Raw genomic sequence first — 20,061 nt, 5'->3', positions numbered from 1 at the left:
AGCCGATTGTTTGGTAAATTTGATTTTGATTTTGTTTATCATTATTTTTGTTGTTCGATTGTATTTTGTTTAATCCAAGCACCAGACCAGACCCTGACGGGCCGTAATTGATTATATAGAATGCGCCCGAAGGAACAGACTGCGTCGAGTTACATACAGGATGCGACTATGACTAGTACGATCATGATGGACATTCCACTTAGAGTTACGAGAGTATTTATGTGGCTAGAACAGTGACGGAAACAGAAACCAAACAAACTCCAAATGCCGATTCCGGATATCCACTCCCAGCTTTTTGGCCCTTCGGACGAGGCGCTGAAAACGCGATCGAGTGTAAAGCTAAGCCCAAGCCCAAAACCCCAGTTACATGTACATATAGGTGTTTGAATGAGGGAACGGTGGGGGGTACAGGAAGGGAATAGGGATCTCTGGAGCAGGAATTCTTTTATCGGTTGGGGATTGACTGAGTTAGTAAGGGATTAAACCCATTATGATTTCGTGTTGGTTATTAGTAGGTCTGGGTTCGATCCTCTACTCTTCCGGCAACACACAATAGAGCGATAGAGATGGTGACAGAGTGAGAGAGAGAGAGAGAGAGAGAGAGCGGGCTTAGTTTAGGCGGTATGTCGTATTTTATTGATGTAAAAAATTAATCAAAGGTTGTTTTACTAACATCTAGTGGTAAAAAAGATTGGAATATCAAAAATCGTAAAAATTCCAAAAAGACATTTAAAATTTCTGTGCGTACAAACTAGTTAAGTAGATATTATTGATTATGTGTTTCTTTAAAGTGGCTGTAGAACCCGCTCGGAAGCCACTCGATTGCCATACTACATAAATCTAGTGGTTAAATTAGGCTAATAAGGATTAGGCTAGGCGCAGACTATCTTTCCCATGCCTATCTCGTGCTAAGCTCGATTTTCCCAAGCCGAGCGAAACTGAGTGTTAGACGCAGCAGGAGAGCAGAAAGGTTTATAAGTTTTGAGCTGGCTTTTTTTGGGATTTGGGAAAATCAGGAGTTGTTCCTGGAAGACGCCGACCAAAGCTCGTATGTGGGTACATATTTTACAAAACGCTCGTTAACTGAACACTTGTTTTAACTCAAAAGAAATTTCATATCTTATATTGCAGAATTTTAAAAGTAATTTAAATCATTTTGTTTAACTCCCATTATCAATTGATTTTGAAAAAAAAAACAATTTCTCAAGAGTTAAGACAGTCTTAGGGCTAACAAGCACTTTGCAGGGATCACCAGTAACCAGTTATCATCCGATTATGCAGACTAGACACACTATATATGCATAGACACTAAAGCGCCCCAACTTACAACAAGCTTTAGACTATAGATCTAGCTGATCCCGACTAAATTAGTGATGACAGATAACACACAAACAGTGAGAGATATTGATATCGAGGGATAGATATAGTGATAGAGTAGAGAGATTTATCCCGTTTGCGACTAACACCAGTTACGCACACTTAAAAGCTACACCATAGATCTAGGCACTATGTTTATATAGGGTGTACGGTATTGCAAGTCAAACGATGAGAGTTTATATTAATTGATTGTTAGCGGCCATGGAGAGACACGGGAAAAGATTGCCGGTAGAATTAATATGCAAACCCACTTTACAAGTCGCACAGTCTTAAAGCTAGCATGTATATAAATGTAGGTATATATATAAATCGAAAGGCCATCGTTGGGTAATTCAAAAAGGTTTGTCTTACAGAACAGGGTGATACTCGCTTAACACGTAAACAATTATCGGTTTCGCTTTCAAATTCAGCTTAAATTTGCGCTTGAGCCAACACCTGACGTGGTTCATGGGGGAAGTGGAACTTATGGGGGGATCGGATTGGTGGCTTTATTAAAAGGGGGTTCCAAAGGATAAACACTAAAATTAGATTGCACAGAGTGGGCGTGGTGGCCACTGTACCCACCCTCCCACTAAATCTCGCTCCCTCCATGAACAACGTTAGCCTCTGTTGATTGCCTTCGAATCGGACAGGCAAAGCATATATATCCCTCTATATCGAGGCTATATACTCCTTCCTGCCCCACAAACGCACCCACACACACACACCAAGCATATTAATAGTAAAAAATCCATAGGTGAGAACACAAGTGATCAGGATCTTTCGTTGATCCTTTTATAAATTCCCTCTGTTAGCTGGTGTACTTATGCGTGTATGGGTGAGCAGTGCTTGTGGGTGTGTGTGTGTGTGTGTGTGTGTATGTGTGTTGTTGTTTCACATTAAATATAGTATTAATTGCTTAGACCATAGACAAGTATTATATGCTTAGGCTACTACTAGTACTCCGTACAAGAAAAGTACTTAAGTCTACATTCCAAATCGGTATCAATTAAGCTCTAGAGAATGTCTGGTATGCAAGTGAGTGTGTGTGTGTGTGTGTGTGTAAGTGTGGTGGCCATGATGATACATGATATATGGTTATGTGTGCGCCATAATGAAGATATTATATGTATGAACACCCCACCCACTCGCGGAATGTGCCCGAAGTGCTGGAGTTGGAGCTCTTATTTCAGGTTCGAATTTAGACTATACACCTTTGGGGTCTATAGCCCAGTGTTATAGTACGAATAAACATTGCCGGGCTGTCGGGTCAATGCCCTCTTGGCCGCACTGGCCGCCGCCGCCGCTCCCGCTGCCTCCTGCTGAAAGGCGTTCTCGTACGACCGCTTCATCGATTGACTCAGCGACGAGTTGCTGGCGGAGGCCGAAGTGGCTGCCGCTGCCACTGCCGCTCCTGCTCCCGCTGCCACGCCCACTCCGGATGCCGCCCCCGCAGCGGACATATAGCCCAGCGGAAAGGGCGGCAAGTAGGCGGTCGAGGGCCTTTGCATCAGCACAAACTGTGGCTGGCCCTGCTGCAACATTGCACTGGCATACAGTTGCTGTTGCTGCTGCTGCTGTTGCTGCAGTTGGAAGTACAGCGGATGCTGCTGCTGCATTGCACTGGCATAGAGTTGCTGCTGCTGCTGCTGCTGTTGCTGCTGCTGTTCGGCGGCCAAGGCAGCTGCAGCCTGCTGTCGCACTAGCAAACTCTGTTGGGCTATAAACTGGGCCTGCTGCTGGGCCAGCAGCGCAGGAGTTGAGGCTGCAGCCGCAGCCGAAGATCCGGGCGGTGGCAGGGAAAAGGGATTCAGGGCGTAACCCTGTGGGCTCAAGGCCACGGCGGCATTTTGCAACGAGGCAGCGGAATGGGATACGCCAGCCGCAGGCTGATTGGCGGCCATGAAGGAGGCCAATCCGGAGGCGGAGGCGGCAGCGGCGGCCGAAAGACCCGGCAACATTGCCGGCGAGGCGGACAATCCGTGGTGGGCGGCGGCGGCGGCGGCGACGGCAGCCGCATGGGCGTGGCCTGGTGTGGTGTGCGCATGCGCATGTGAGTGCGGGTGAGTGTGTGAATGGCTGCCGCCGAGCGGCGACTGAGCGGTACCGGCGGCGGCAACGCTCGTCGGCGACTGACCCGCCGAACTGAACATACCCGTGGTGGCGGCCAGCAGTGATTGCTGCTTGTGGGCGTGGCCATGGTGCGGGGGCGGCGCCTGGGCCACCGGCGAAGCGAGTCCCCCATTGAGGACCATGTTCATGTCGTCGCCGGAGCACTGGAACACCTCGATGTAGCGAAACTTCTTGCCAAAAACCATAAACTGGTTGTGCTTGCGTTGGGCACACAGGCGGGCCGAATCCTCTGCGTCCATCTGGATGAAGGCCTCGCCACTGGGTTGTCCCTGTCAACGAATATAGGAATTAGAGAGTGGTCAAAGAAAATATTAAAATTAAATACTATGTATGTATATTACGCTAAGGTATAAAAATTTATATGGAAAATATTATATTTAAAATGGGATCTATTTCTGTTTATCTGTTTTTTCCCTATTTATCAATACAACTTAGCACCGCATTGGATGAAAATTTAACCAAGTATTTAAGATGATAAATAACTTTTATATTACATTTTTATAATAATAATAATAGTCATGATAACTCTTTAGTTGTGATTTTTAAAATTGAAAAACTAGAATTACAACCGCTAATTCAGACATTCAATATAAATACCTAATTTAATAATAGCCAACCCACCTGCGCATTGATCACCATATGCACGCCCTGGTAGATGATGTGCTTGGCAAAGTCGTCGAGGAAGTGCAGGATGTGCTCGACCATCGCCTCGTAGGGCAGTCCGCGCAGCCGGATGCAGTTCTTGGTGGTGCCCGAGGTGATGAGGTGCTGTGTGGGGAGAGGGAGGGGGAGAGCGGTACCGGGGGGAGGCACGGGGGGCACAGGTTAGCGGGACTGGCTCCGAGGCTGTGGGCGAGGCTGTGGGCACCCACCTGCGGCAGCAGCGGCAGCTGCATCGTGGGCAACTGGGCGATCAGCGGCGGCTGGCTGTGTCCGCCGCCCGACTCGTAGTTCTTGGGGTCCATCGACCGGTTGAGCACCTGCTGCACCTCGGCGGTCGTGGAGCGGAACAGTTCGATGTACCGCTGTCCGATGGACTCTCGATGCCGGCCCAGCGCCTTGGGGGCGTCCGTCTCGTGGGCGAACAGCACGAAGGCGTCGCCGGTGGCCCGTCCGTCCGGTTTCTTAACAAACAGAACTCCCTCACTCCCATCGAGAACGTGGCATGGCGCTGTATCGCCGGTGGTGAAAAAGTCCAGCTGTTTGATACATGCACTTGATTAGTATTTTATCAACTTATCGTTATATTATAACGATATATAGTAGATCTTATATTCATCATGAACAAGAACCAATAAAAACTTCAAGATATAAATTGTAAGATAAATCCGCAGAGGGAGGATCTATGAAGACATAGTAAACAGGTTCATACTCTTAGGGCCAATTTCACAATTTTAAGTTTTGACATTGAAACTAATTGCTGTTTCAGAAACATAGGCTTTTTCTATAACAAATTAATTTTATATATCTGTAAAACTTTGATCTGGTGGCAGTGTTCAAGCTAACTTTTGTCGGTCGGTTTAACCAAAATAAAAAGATCGCCTCCGATGTGTGGTATACTTAGGTGGCTTATGTCGTTTGCCATGAGTACTCACCACTTGCTTGGCGGTGGCATCGTAGGGCAATCCTCGCATCCGTATGATCACCTGGGCGCCCTTCGAGAGGAAGGCCTGCGCCTCATTGGAGGCCCCGCCGGCGATGGCCAGGAAGTCCTCCCCCGTGGCCCGGTACACCTCGATGTAGCGGGTGCCGATGTGGTGCTTGTGCCGCTTGAGCGCCATGTCGCGATGCTCCTGGCACACAAAGCGGATCAAAGCCTCGCCGTTGCGCCGTCCCAGTGGTGAAAGACAGAGGGCCACGCCACCCCTGGAATTCGGAGAAGGGGAGCGGTTAGCGGTTAGCGGTTAGCGGTTAGCGGGTGGGTAGACGACGATAAAGTGGGTCGCTCGTAATCTCGACACGGCCGACCCCTGAACCGGCTTATCAATGGGTTGCCGTTGAGGCCAGCCGCACCACTTGAGTAAGACCCCACACACTACTCTTACTCACTTGGCTACGTTGAGGCCGCGGAAGAACTTGGCGATGTCCTGGTCGCTGCTCTGCCAGGGTAATCCTCTAGCCCGTACTATGCAATTACCGTCGACCTCGTCGTCAATGGAGCTGTGGTGGGATATTGAAATATACATTAGTTTCTGGCTTCTTGAAAACCGTTTTCAAAGGCGTGTTATGCAACTCGTAATGGGACCTCTTCGTGGATAAGGAGAAAAAGGCGTCGCAGTCACGTTCCGATGTGAAACCAAAGTTCTTGACGATTACCAAGTCGCATAAACATTTCTGCTGACTCTCCCGCAAAACACACACTCACAGCACAGAATGTCATGCATAAATGGGCCAACAAAAAAAAAAAAAAAATTAAAATGAAAATGAAAATGAAAATAAAACCAAACGAGCTGGGCGAGCAAATAAAAACATGAATAATCTGAGTTGGCAGACGGGCAACAAGGAGTTTCGGAACGAAGTTTCACTGTTTCTGTTGCTCGCTAATTGAATATTTTATAGTGATTGGCCCGAAATGTAAAAACAGACCCCGAGGTATATGAAATTTTCCTAGGCGATCCCGCGATAACAAAAGCCGTGCATTCACGTTGCCTCTGATCCGTTACGATGCCATCCGATACCATACGAGTACCGATCCCGATTCTGATTCTGATTCTGATTCCCTGGCTATTTGGCTCTACGTTCGAGCTCTTATCGGCTCCCAATCCGAACGAAGACTGACGAGAACGACGCTCCCAGCTCGGATTTGGGGCCATATTCAAAGTGTCTGGGTTTTTGAGTGGTTTCTTTGTGGGCCCGGCGATCGTCTTGAGTTTCGAGTGAGTTATTCTCACTCGAAATAGTGCTTGGATCAGCTGAGAGGGGCTTGGGTTGGGTTTCGAGGGGAACTAGTTCGGACGGTGACAAGAGCCACAGCACTCACCAAATTCCAGGTTCAAGAACCAGGTTGACCAATTCGTTTGCAGCAAATTTGTGACCTGCACAGAAATAACTTCGGGTAGTAAAATATTCGGAGAAAAGGTCCAAGCTCTGTATATAGCTTACCTGCCTGCAGCAGAGTCTGGATCACAGTGACCATGTCGCGAGATTCGCGTATGAAAAAGTCGTTGTCCTCCACCGATGAGGTGTTGAGTTCTGTTGGATTGAAAGGAAACAAATCTAGTTAAAAAACTTGTACATTAAATTGGCCTTTAACTTTTAATATACACTATAAATATCTTGATCATGAAGCTAAAATTGTGTATTCCATAATTAAACTAAATATTGTTTCAAAATTAATTTTAAATTTTATTATTAGAATATATGTGGATTTTAAAGTTGAAAATAATGTATTTTAAATGAGTCCTATTATTTTCTTTGAAATACTTTATATTTAAGTTGACTGTTATTGAAATTATTTTTCGGATATGAAAAACTATTTAGAATTGAGTCTAATAAATGATCAATAAACCAAAAATATATATTTCCATATTCCACTTATAGTCAACAAATATTTAAATAGAGCATGATTTTTTTTTGTCAGTGTAGATAAAAAAAGTGAAGCAAAAAACAAAGAAGCAAAACATATTTATTCAAGAAATTGAAGCATAGTTAATTAAATTTTAGAGTACTAAATATTTATATTTTTATAATGATTTAGGTAAATTGAGTGAAGTTGCTTTGCATGGAAATAAAATTAACAACAAAGTTATTAATTTATTTAATTCGTATCTTTAAATTTCCTTTCAAAAATAACAAATGTATATGCCAATGCTGGAACCAATTGCTTTATATTTAACAATTTTAATTATGATTTAAATGCTTTTATAGGAAAAGCAGTTCGATTAAAGACAAAAGTTCAGTTAGGGGCCAAATATTTAAACTGGAACACTAAAATGACATTGAGAAACCGGTTCTTAGTCAGCCAGAGCCCCAAGAAATTCATGTTTTAAGCCAAAAGGAAAATGTACCTTTACGCGGATGAAAGGTCTAAGCAATCAGTTACCAATCCTTTACTCACCTCCCAGCATCTCGGCGATGGACTGCGGCATGGGCAGCGCGGGAGCCTGCAGCATCTTCTTGACGTCCTTGACGGGGACGAGGGCGCGGGCAAGGTCGCCGGACTTGTAGCGCAGGAACTCCTTGCGCAGGTCGCAGAAGCGGTTGTAGTAGGCCGGCAGCTCCACGTCCTTGGCACTGGCCTCCCGGTGGAGGCACTGCCTCAGCGGCAGCTGGCCATCGGTGACCAGCTTGATCTCCGTGTCGTGCAACGACAGAGATCGCAGGTAGGCATCGAACTGGAAGGCGGAGACAGTGAGACAGTCATTAGTATCCAGTTGCAATTAGCACTTCTCGTAGCGACGGCGAACGGGGCAAAAGGTTAAGTCTAGTATAGGGAAAAATACCCCAAACATTCCAGTGGGGCCGAGAGGAAAGGCAGTGGCTTTGGGTTTGGGTCACAGATAGTGCCACACATTCCCCCACTCGCCCCAATGCCATTTGGCTCAAACCCGTTTTAGTGGCCGGCAATTATTGTCAATTAAGTGAACAGTTTTCAGCCGTGTCATGGTGAGTAAATATAACACGCGGCTTAATGTCGCATTACCCGCCGCTCGAAGTCGCACCAGAGCAAGGAGTATAATCCAGATGACATCACTAATCCCAAGCCACCTTGCCCTGTTTGAATGCAGCTGTATCTCTATCTCCGGGCGATGGCTTTATTGGCCCTATTGACTTGGCCACTTAGTATGCCAGGCTTGTGCCGGACTTCCAATGCGTCACGCGCCGATCTCGATTGGGAACAAAGGTTCCCCCAATGCAGTTCTGAGTAGAGCTAAGTAATTGCCTTGGCAAATGGGATGTGATAAAAAGAAGATTAGACGAACTCGATAGGTCTAGACCGATTAAGTTGGATGTTAGAGTTCAATGATTGGCAAGTCCTATTACCTACGCTTGCTAAAGAGATTGTAACTTATTGTTAGTACTATAACTTTAAGAACATTTAAAATTTAAACTTTTAGACCCCTGAGCGATAAAGAACGTTCAACTTAACATAGAGTTGAACCAAGTTTATAGCTAGCATCAAAGAACAATTTGAAAAAAAATAAGAATGATGACTCAACTCTTCAAACATTTCCAAAGACCCCCAATGCTCTCCTCAACATCCACATCGAGATCTTTTATCTGCATCGACAGCCAATAATGTATGTCCAATGTGTTTGCCGAGTTATTGTGTCAGAAGGGAAATGGAACTGAATGTGGAACCGGGGGCTTGCCTGGAGTGTTTTTTTCTTATCAGCGGGTCAGATAAGCAGTTAGGCAGTGAAGGAGTAGGAGGTTACACTGTGGAATCTGTGCTGGGGCAAAGGTCTTTCGAGGATGGCGTGCCGGCACAAGAAACTCGTCCACTCATCATGACTCCCTCGACCGGGAATCACATCTTAAATAGACGCTTATCAGAATTGTTTCAATATGTGAAGCAACAATTTATTAATCTTATTCGACACAAAAAAATATTATATTTTGATCAAGACTTAAAAACACAGAAAATAAATAATGCAAATAAAAAATAAATCTTTGAATAAAATGTTCGATTTGAAAAATAATAAGACTAACAAAAACGAAAATGTAATTAGGTTTTTTAGATATATAAATAATTTTTAATTTAAAAAATGAAAAATCGAACGAAAAAGTATAACATTATTTTAGTTTTCTTTTGTATTACTAATAAACAATTATTTGAAACTAGAATGACTTTGCACCACACGAGTTTTCCCAGTGTATGCTTCTATACGCCCTGGTAATTCTATGCTCATTGATAAGTGGAGGGCAAGGACCAACAAGACCGACTTATTTTTTTTATTGGTTGCGTTCCGCAAATAGAGCCATTCGCTTCCCCAAAAACGTGTGCATTTACTAGTGGCATAGTGCAGGCCTAATCTTATCGTAATCAGCTGATAACCAACTGGAGTCCAAACAACCCAAAACAATCCGAACAACGTGCTCTGATTACCGGCGTGGATCAGATTGGATTATACGCACCTCTTCGATGGCCTCGCTCAAAGGCTTGCCCGCCGCTTGGGCCTCTGCGATGGGGAGGATCAGCTCGGATCCGTTGTCCACAGTGCTCCCGTTGCCACTCCCGGACCCACTGCCATTATTGGAATCCCCAATGGCCAAGGGCGGGGAACTGGCCGTGTTGTTGGTGACACTCGAGTTGTCCGATGAGCTCGAGATGGTGCGATCCTTGATGAAGTAGCCATCAGGCCGCACGAGTATTTGTTTGGTGCCCACGATCTGGTAACGAGGATAGAAATAGAGAATAAACATTCATTACTTAACCTTGACAATGATAAGTGTCAGTAATAATGATACGGGTATTATAGGTTTTAGTTCTATGTAGGCATCAGCGGCCTAAAAAAGTTATTGTTATTTTAAACACAACTTGGCGAACCACTTCTGAAAATTTTTTAGTTTTTTATTACAAACAAAATAAGGGTAATCAATTATATCTAAATTTTTTTCTATTTAAGTTGATGCACTTTAATACGATAAGTTTGAAAATTTTAAACATTTTATTCGCCTTCTGTCTGACAAAAACGAAGGGGCATAAAATAGTTGAGATCCAGTTAAGCCCCGATTAGTACAAATATTATAGAATGTAACCTTAAGAACCACTTTGGGGGTTTGTATTCCCCCACCAAAATTAAAAACCCAGTAAGCATGACTGTTCCCAGAGTCTTATCACTTGAAACAGAAACCGCTCTTGACCGAACCAACTTTTCCTATCACCATCATCCGATAATGGGGTACTTGGTACACCTGCCATACAGAACACAATGTTATGTTTCTGGGTCTTTTGAGGAAAGTATTTTCTGGACGACGTTTGGAAAACCGAAAAACATTCCCCAGTCTAGTAACCGCAATCCCAATCCCGCGGAAAAAAAGGCTGGAGCTTGCGTCAGCGGATATGCAAAGTTTTGATCCGAATTGAAATCGAGGTTCTCTGCAGGTAGTTGGGCGCTATGCAAATCAGAACTGGGTAGGCCTTAGGAAGAAAACTAAAATTGTGATTTTCTTTGTTTTCCCATTTCCGAAAACGATTTGCATAGGCTTTGAATGTCAGAACAATACTAAAACTGGAGGCGAAGAAAGAGGGAAACGTGGATATGTGAGTACGGTTCCGAAGAAAATGAAAAATGCATGAGCTGCGGTCATGTTAAATTCAACGGACAAGAATGTGGGCTTCACTCGGGGGTTAAGAGCACCCCTAATTATGCCAGCATGGGGATCTCAAAATGCCCGATGCGACAAAGAGGAGGTTATATCCCGGAGTTACTACTAACCCAATGATTTCAGTTCGATAGAAACCCCGATGGATTAATTAAAGTTCAGCCAGCTAAGAGTTCTAATTGCTTCGAGTAGAGCCACAGAGCGATGGAGACTAAGAGCAGTCTCACCTGTCGCCAGTCTTACCCCTCGGCACTCCACTTGGGCGACTTTTTGCAGTTTGTTTTCAAATGTTAATTAACTTTAATTGTTCCCATACGAGTCATAACTAGCCTGTAATTAACATGCCAATTACTGTATCGGTATATGTAAGGCAGCGAGTGTGCGAGTTTGGCTGGATCAAGTCAATGTAATTGCTATCGAGCAAGAAATCTATATCATAGAAATTCAATTTGAGATCAAGCTGACATGAAAATGGATCACCTGAGACGGAAAACAATGTTTCCGTTTTGGAGAGTCTACCGCCGTTCGGGTAGCCATCAACGAAATCTATTATCACGCTGCCCAAGTAAATACTACAATCAAGCGATCCGATTTGACAGTTTGGTCGTATTCCCCCTTCAACTGTCCAAAAAAAAGACCAGCAGTCGCTTCATTAGGCAGACAAATGACAGTCAGAATCGGTCAGCATATTGGCCATTATTATTATAATTCAATGTTGACTTCTATGGCAGTGGGCCTTCAATAACAAAACTAATTTCGATTGCTGTCAGTGCAATATAACGATCAAGGTGAAGCGGCCAAATACCTTGGGGAAGAGATACTAAATTACCCTTCATTAACTAATTAGATTTTAGAGCTGTGAATGCTCATTCCAGGAGTTCCTCTTATTTAGGTTAAAAAAATCGTAAAAGTCTTTATAAAAAGATAAATCAAAAATCCAATGGTACTTTCCCCATTTAAAGTCTTATTTATCGCTATTTATTTCTATGATATCTCTATTTGCACTCACGCCTTTGTCTGCTGATCTGAGTAAAATATATTCACGATTTCAAAGAGTTTAAAGTTAGTCACAAAATTTGGTCATATATTTATATATATATAATATATACTTTTAAGATATAGCACCACTTTCCACTGGTTTTTGCGAATACCGTTTGAGCATAATGTGGCTTGCATATTAGCATATATTTCGCAGACTGAATTTGGTATTCAGATATGCCCCGACATATAAAGTATACTTTATTCAGAAGTCTGGTCTATACTAGTATAGCTCATTAGGGCCGTAAGAGAGGGGGTGGCGGATGTTCAGGGGAGGAGGATTTTAGAGAAATTCGAGCGTCTACCGCTGACCCCTTGACGCAGCCAAAAATAGCTGGAGAAAAGCGATATAGTAATAATACCAATAATCTACGTCGGGGACTCTCCGCTAAGATTAGCATAAAAATTGGCCCCAAAGCCGAAACGTTTTGCGAAAGCCACTTAGCTGGAAGCCAGAGTTTAAACGTGGGTAATTAATTCACAATAAACGAAAAAATCTGGATGCGCTGACATCGGGTCAGGGGCTTTGGATGGGTCAAACATCTCGCACAGAAATAGAAGCGTTCGTAATTGCGGACCCTCAATGTCGCCATTAAATTTCACTTAGGATCGGCGTTGGAGGAGGAGGAGGGCTAGAGCTGCACTTAGTAAAATGTTGCGTGCTCGTCATAAAATCGCGACAATGTCAGGCAAACATCTTGGGTACCCGTACCCCTTCGTTAATGCCAGCAAATAGCCTCAAGAGCCCCGACCCGAAGGTACACACAGAGCTATCTAATGGCCGGCAATTTCCTTCATCAGTTCTAGTCGGTGCGAAAACAACGTCCACTATATATATAAGTAATATCCGAACACGCAGCCTCCGCCGGAATCGAAGCGCCCACGTAACCCCCATGTACGATGAGATACGAAACGATACGGGTTTTTGTGTGCACTCGAGATTGTCAAGCATTGGTCAAATAAAATTGCGTATTGAAAGCGTCATTATTAAACCCCACGAAATGCATCGAAATGGGGAAATCAAATAGCCACTCAATCCGATCGATAATTGAGGAAATAAATTATTCCAAAACCTTTTAATCGAAAACAAAGCGTTTAAAGAAAGATTTAAGATTATTTGATTTACTAGATTTATTAAATGTACTTAGGTAAGTATTTGTTAAAAATACAAAATCATGATTTCTCAATAGAATAATATTAAAATTCAACATATAAAAAAGTACATATCTTGTACACATTTAAGATAATACATTTTTTCCCCGGTGAAAAGCTCTCTGAAAGGATGGCTATCCCACAGTATTACATCATTTCCAATTTGAAAATCTTCTGTGTGCTTTCTTGGAAAACTTGCTTTGGCGCTTGACAAATACATTTTAATGGCCGGCGATAGTTTCTCGGGGGAATTTCGTAATGCCATGGAGCGGGCTCCGATGAGGGCATTCGGCGAGACTGCAGGTCTCGGTTGTTGGCCTGCCCTTAGCCACCTCGGATGTTTAGATATTTTTTTCAAAACAATTAGTGTCAATCGCTTGGCAAACTAAAAATATGCAAATATCAATCTACAATGTGGACGTCCCCCTTAATTCCGCACTCTCCCATTTGGGAGGGATCTCCCAAAAAAAACATAAATACTTATAAGCAAAAAACGACACGTGGAGCCCTGGAAATTCTACCAAATGACTGGGTTCGAGAGTGTCAATCTCGACATTCTTTTCTCTCGCTTTGCAAATATATTCCAGTCAGAATTATACCCACTAATTAGACATGTATGTGAATGTGATTGCACCTGAGTGCAAGCTAATCTCAGATATTTTGCTAATATTTTCTTTAATAGCTTTTCGGTGATCGCACTTTTTCATTATACTACCGGAACAAATGCTTATAATTTAATATAGTCTTTACAAAGGTATTGTTAAAAGAAGAATACTGTTAGCAAAGTCCTAATATGCGAGAGATTGTTTATGTAGAACATTTTAATTTTGTTGTCAAATCGTAGGTTATCCTCAAAATGGCTGGGCCAATAAAAACTGTAATTTATCATCTCCTACATTTGGCGAATCAAATCCGAGAGCTGTAACATAATCAACGATCGCCATTCCACACAGTTGAAAGTGCAGCTCGAGTTTCTCTGTGTGTGCGAGCGGTCTGTTATCGCACAGCATTCATTCATTAATTAAAGATTAGACGAGAGCGCAGCGATCCAACAAAATGGTGGCCAGTGGGCGGTGCCAGCCGAGTTTCCCTCATACATATGTTTTTTTTATACACTTCCACATAGTACAAACATTTTAAAAGTAAGATTTTATTATATCTTGCAATTTAAAAATAAATATCTGAAAGGTCCAAGTTAGGTCTTAACTCTTGAAATGTTTAAACATAAGCTAGTCTTAGATACCTAGGAATTATTTTATTTGGTTTAAATTGGAATACATTGTTATACAAGGTTGTTTCAATATCTGTCAGATTGAACTTGACTTGAGAGTAAACATTTTCTTCTCATGATATAAAAAGAGCGACTTTAACTCACCTGTCCAGTGGAGACTTCCAGGAGAACAAAGACCAGCAATATGATCTCCTTCTCATCCGATCCTAGGCCGGATCCATTTTGGCCACACGTGGCGATGTACAGTGAAACAACGTGCTCGGGGACCTGCATTTTGTCAATCTCTTTTTGTGATGATCAGGCTGTTAATGGTGGATCCAAAGGCTCCTTTGATTATGTGTATTGCTAGTGATTCTGCTCCTTGAACTGAAGCTTCATGCCAGGCTAGCTTTGACTTATCTGCATCTCAGGGCTGCTCCGCCAGCGGCTTTGCCTGAAAAAAGGAGGAAATTGAGGATCCATTGATTTCACAATCCACACCGAAAACTAAAAACTATAAACTGCACACTTGGACTTTGGGCAGCATATTAAGCAAGCGCTAATTACGAGTGCGTTCAAGAAATGTCAAACAAAGCGAATCGGTTTGTGGCAGAGTCACAGCTTGCCAAAGCGAAACCACTATAAGATAGTGTATACTATATACTGTCGTAAGCTCGCACTAAAAAATCGAAAAGAAAGCCAAAGTCCGATGATTCGCGCGAAACTTGGCATAACGCTTGACACCGAGACATTTTGCATATGCAATCCATCGTCCGTCCGTCACTTAACCCATGGGACGTTGCCAGTTTTCCCGCCGCGTTGCCGCTTTTCAGCTGCATTTGTAATTGGCTCGGAATGGAGCTTCTAAGACCGCTGACGTCAAGCGGGTCAAATTGAAATTAAAGTATTAACCCCCTGGCTAGCGATTTGAAATTTAATTTCGCCCGGGCAAACGAAAAGCGAATAAGCAAACGGGGGACCGACGACGGACGAAAAATTACAGTGCAATTTTATGAGCATTTTTAATGGGAAAAGTTTTAGTCTTAATGAAAACACAAGACCCTCAGAGTTCAACCAAAATGGCGCTCATGGGTTAATCGGGCGCGCAGCCGCAAGTCGCTCATTTTAGTAGTCAAGACTGCTCTTTGTTGTAATTAAAATTTAAAATAATGCAAACGTGCAAAAAGGCCAGGCTGTCGTAATTGAGCCACTTTAAGTGCTCCTCGTGTCATATCTGATCAGATCGGAACGGAAGCTGGACTATATATATACAGTACATCTTCACTACAAAACCTCATCAAATTTTAACATTTTTTTTTTTAAATTTAACGCAGATGTGTTTTTAAGTACGAGCTTATGTTTCTCTATCTTAATTTGCTTATGTTCCTGCTTGTCGTTAAATAGATCAAAAGTTTAAAACTATATTTTTTATTGCGAAATCCTCTAACAAAATTTAAAAGTAATGACGTGATACCAACAATAAATTTAAATAAAGTATTAAGTAGCAAAACAATAACATAACCAAACTTTCTAAAAATTCCGTTAAGAGATATTCGATTTGAGGATTTTAGACTATAGAAGTTCAACTGTAGCATAACGCTCTTCTTTTATAGTCCACACTTGACTTGAAACTCATATTGTTCAAGGGGATTTATCATCCCGAAGAGTGACCGTGTGGTAATGAGCTATTGCGGTTATAACTCGCGTCTTGTGCAATTAATGATGTTAGCTTTTTATGTGCTTTTAACGTTTAACGTTTTTGCATTTTGCACTGCCCTTTTGGTCGTTTTTTCCGTTAGCAGGAAATCATCATCAATAAAGGTTCCCACGATATCTTGCTCCCCAAAAGAACTACCTCCGTCTCCATGGGTTATAGTAATAAAGCCCAAACTGGTTCGTAAGTTTATTTCTTTTGACACTATTTTTCGACCCCAAAAGTATGGTAAACAAAAACAACTGTTGCAATATAAACTAAATGCCCAAAGTGCCCTATTTCCTGTTCCGAGACTGTAAGCCCTTACAGCCCCATTAAAACCTGTTGATTTTCCTCAGCCTTTTGAGAGTGGCATATCATAAGTCGTGGGCTTATGAGATGGTTTATGTGCTTTTAATTGATTGCAATGAAAACGATTGAGAGATACTGTTATATCAAAAGGGCAGACACGCATTGATAAGTTTTCCCTTTCGTTGGACACTCAATGGCATAGGGAAATGGAAAAGGTACTGTCTTCATTAATGAATAACGGTACGCGAGTTTGGGCCCAATTAAGTAAAATAAAGAATGACCGAAAAGACAATGGGAAAGCGCTGGACCATCATTAAAATGAAGAAACCCAAAACACAAACTCTTACTGGAAATCAAAAACAGCAGTGGAACTTTCCTAGCTTGAACTGGTACGCTACTTAGTATTAAATATTAAAAAAATAATTATAAATATAGCTCTATATCAAAGGTATTTAAAAAAAATGCTATACAATATTATATAAAATATTTCGCACCTAATCTGAATTTTAGCATGTTCGTTTATTAAACTTATTTATATAAAAAAAAGTCATGTATTACAAATCTTCTATTGAAACTCGAAATAATTGAGAATGTATTCGTTTTGAAGATCATTTAATGTAATCGTAATATCTTCCAAATCGTTTGAAAAATCCGTAAAGTGCTTTTAAATTTCATGGGACTAACAGAAATTTGGACTTGAAAAATTTGATTCACATGAATTGGACCGCAAATGAAGATCAATCTTCATCAGTGGCCGTTACGATCTTGGAAAGACAATACCATAAAGCTGTGATTAAATACGAATTAGTGACAGGCGCAGCAGGAGTGCAATAAAAACAGCTAAAACACTATTGCAATTAATGAATTGCTACCTGCTGATTGGTAAACCAGAAAGTGAGCAGATTTTACTTGTTTGTTGTATGTTTTTTTTCGGACTTGCTTATTAAATTATGAATTGCGCAAGTTTCTTTTTACGGTTTTTGTTTTATGCATTGTTCCCCGCTTGCAAATATGATTTGTTGTTGCTGGCGTGTGCCGTTAGTTGTTGTTGGGGCAACAGGAAACTTATGATTGCGCAAAATTGCTGGCAAGAAATGCCAATTGCCAAAGTTATTTATACAACAAAAAAAAAGTGGTTGAAAAACGCAGACAAGAAGAAAACTGATTCAGGCTCTCGCTCTATCTGGATTTTTATCTTTTCCCCTCTTTTAACTGGATCTCACGCAAGCAACAAGTGCAACTCTATTATTGTGGTTGTTGTTGTTTTGATTCTTGCTATTAAAAATCAGATAAGCTTTATGCAATATTTGAATACCCTACACTTGTAATATGAATGATTTATTGAACCCTTCTATGTAATAAATATTAAAATCGTAGCTGATTCGCATGGGCTACGCTCACATAAGAAACGGAAAAAGTTTTTTACATTTAAATCTGAATATATAAAAACCTGTTTCAAGTTGTTTATTTTTTTAGCTCCAGATTTTCCCTAACCAGCATGAGTTTTCAAATTAGGTCATATCTTATCTTGGGTTCCAAAAGGTTCCAAAAACTAGCAAACAGTGAAAAAAAATTTTATAAGATTATTAAATATTGTTTTGTATAGCTAGCAAATACAGAGATTGCAATTTATTCAAGTTTTTTTTTAAAATCTTTTTTTTAAATGTTTTTTTTTGTTCTTTTATTTAAATAAATGCGTATGTTTTTAGGAAAGGGTATTTTAAACAAGTCTGCCTCTCTTTCACTCTGCATCTTCGTTTTGATTTCTGCTAACTGTAAATTTGTTTTCACTTTGTTTAGCGCATCGCATTACTGTTGTTTTCGTTGTTGTTGTTCACTCATTTTGGTATGTTTAATAGATTGTTCGACTTACAGCAACAACAAGTGGTTCTCAATCGGATATTCTCCCTCTCTATCGCTCGCGCTCTTTTTAAGATGCGACAGGTTGTTGGTAAATGATATCTACAGCTTCCTCTTGTTCCTCTTTCTCTTTTTCTGCTCCTTCTTTGCCTTCTTCCTCACTCTCTTTCTCTTTCTTTCGCGGCGACTTAACTGTTTTTACTGTTTTCTTGCTTTCTTGGTTTATGTATTTTTTGTTGTATACATTGCACTTGTTGGATTTTCACAATTTTTGAATTTTATTGCACTTTCTTTTCTCTTGCCCACACACACACAGGTACTTAATGCCTATGTATGCAGTACAGCTAAAAATTATTTCAACGCCCGCGTTGTTTTTGTGGCCTTTTGAATAGTTAACTAATTTAAAGCCAGCAAACAAGACTTCTTCTTCTTCTGCCTGACCTGTTGCTTCTACCACTTTGTCTTGTTGTCTTTTTTCTAGTTTTTTCGGTGTGAGTGTGCGTGCGAGCGAGCGAGTGTGTGTGTGTCGGACCTTTTTTGTTAGCTCTTTTTAACGACCGCCGCGCATCCGCTTGGTTTCGAGTTGAAAAAACAACTGATCGCCGCAGCGAAACGCAGGTAACCACGAAGGTAAATTAAGGTGAGCTGCGCTTGCGGAGAGCGCGAGAAACAGAGAGCGGGATTCCAGCACGCACATATGTAGCACCAAAAACAACAACATGGCCAGGTGATTGTCTGTTTGCCAATAGGCTAGTTGGCAACGCGGGGGAGATAGGGAGAGCCCAAGAGAGGGTTACACAAACTCCGTACTTGAAGCTTGGCTTACAAACGAGAGCTAATCCATTCGGTCTCTCAGTTTATTTCCCACGCTGCGCAAGACAGTTACGCTCAGTGAGCATGACCCCCTCTCTCGCTCTTTCTCCCACACACACAGAAGTTACCAGCGCCGCTCCACCAACACACTGACCCATCGCACACACTTACACCTGTGCACTGTTTGCTCCGCTCTTCTTCTTCTGCTTCTTCCTCTTCTTCGCTTGCTCAATTACCAACGGAGAATGGAGAATAAGTTGCCCACGTAGAATACAATGACTTACCTGTTTACCTTTCCTTTTGGCCAGAATCATCGTAGCCAGCAATTAACTATTATTTACTATTATTAACTATTATTGAGTTGGTAAATATCACTGTTTTAGGAGCGAGCGAGGCATACAGAGCAAAAGCAACAGGCGACGGCGACTAACTGGCTGACAATCGAGCAACGTAAACGCATTTTGGTCTAAACCAGCGAGAGAGGGAGAGAGCGCTTGTATTGCGAAGAGAGCGCAGGTGTCTGTGTGCGTGGGGCGCTTACCTGTGCTCACGAGTGTCACGGCCCCAAAAACATCGTTATCGAAATGTTAACTCGCTTTTTGTGAATGCACCACCAACATTTTACCCTATATATCTACACAAATAGGCAAACCACTTAAAAAAATGGAAACAATATTTTCAACGCGATTTTTATGGGTTTAAGTTAAACTACCCAATATTCTTTTAAATGCAAAAGGTATAAGACAAAAGGTCAAACAGTTCCAAGTTAGGGGTAAATTGTAGTTCAAATGCAATTACCGAAAGCAATATCATTTTGTTTCTTACAACATTTATTGTATGTACATAGACTACCTTATAAGTAATAGAGATTTCAAAAAACTAACCAAACCCCCAATTTCGTATCGTATGGACTTGTCAGTGGCCAAAAAGTATGCAATGGCTTGGAAAAAGTGAAAATTGCTTGGCAATTGGCCAATTTACAATCAGAAAGAAGAAGGAATGCTGTAGCCGATACTCAGCTAACCAATTTCAAAATAAATATACCTCCTTAAAATAATCAGGTTTTAAGTGGCGCCATCTGCCGGAAATTTTGCATTTATGCTAACAACTTTTAAAATAAGTCGATATATATTGACCGAATAAAGCAGTATGACTGGAGTCTAGCAAGCCACAGAGTGACATGACAGACTTTCCCGATTTGTGGGCGTTCGAGTGGGCGAGGCCA

General features: G+C 41.8%; 1 protein-coding gene across 1 annotated transcript; it reads right to left on the bottom strand.

Moving 5' to 3' along the window:
• Positions 1 to 613: 613 nt before the first annotated feature.
• Positions 614 to 18,628, bottom strand: LOC108141380 (RNA-binding protein fusilli). Its single transcript, XM_017264720.2, is given in 11 exon segments — positions 614 to 3,758; positions 4,111 to 4,301; positions 4,304 to 4,688; positions 5,085 to 5,355; positions 5,539 to 5,649; positions 6,470 to 6,524; positions 6,592 to 6,681; positions 7,547 to 7,823; positions 9,568 to 9,822; positions 14,324 to 14,612; positions 18,037 to 18,628. Coding segments are annotated over 10 exon segments (2,943 nt in total). The 5' UTR covers positions 14,453 to 14,612; positions 18,037 to 18,628; the 3' UTR covers positions 614 to 2,579.
• Between the last annotated feature and the right edge of the window lie 1,433 nt (positions 18,629 to 20,061).

This window comes from Drosophila elegans, unplaced genomic scaffold (assembly GCF_018152505.1).
Source record: "Drosophila elegans isolate 14027-0461.03 unplaced genomic scaffold, ASM1815250v1 contig_183, whole genome shotgun sequence".
Taxonomy (NCBI): Eukaryota; Metazoa; Arthropoda; class Insecta; order Diptera; family Drosophilidae; genus Drosophila; species Drosophila elegans.
This window is presented reverse-complemented; position numbering and strand designations above follow the sequence as displayed.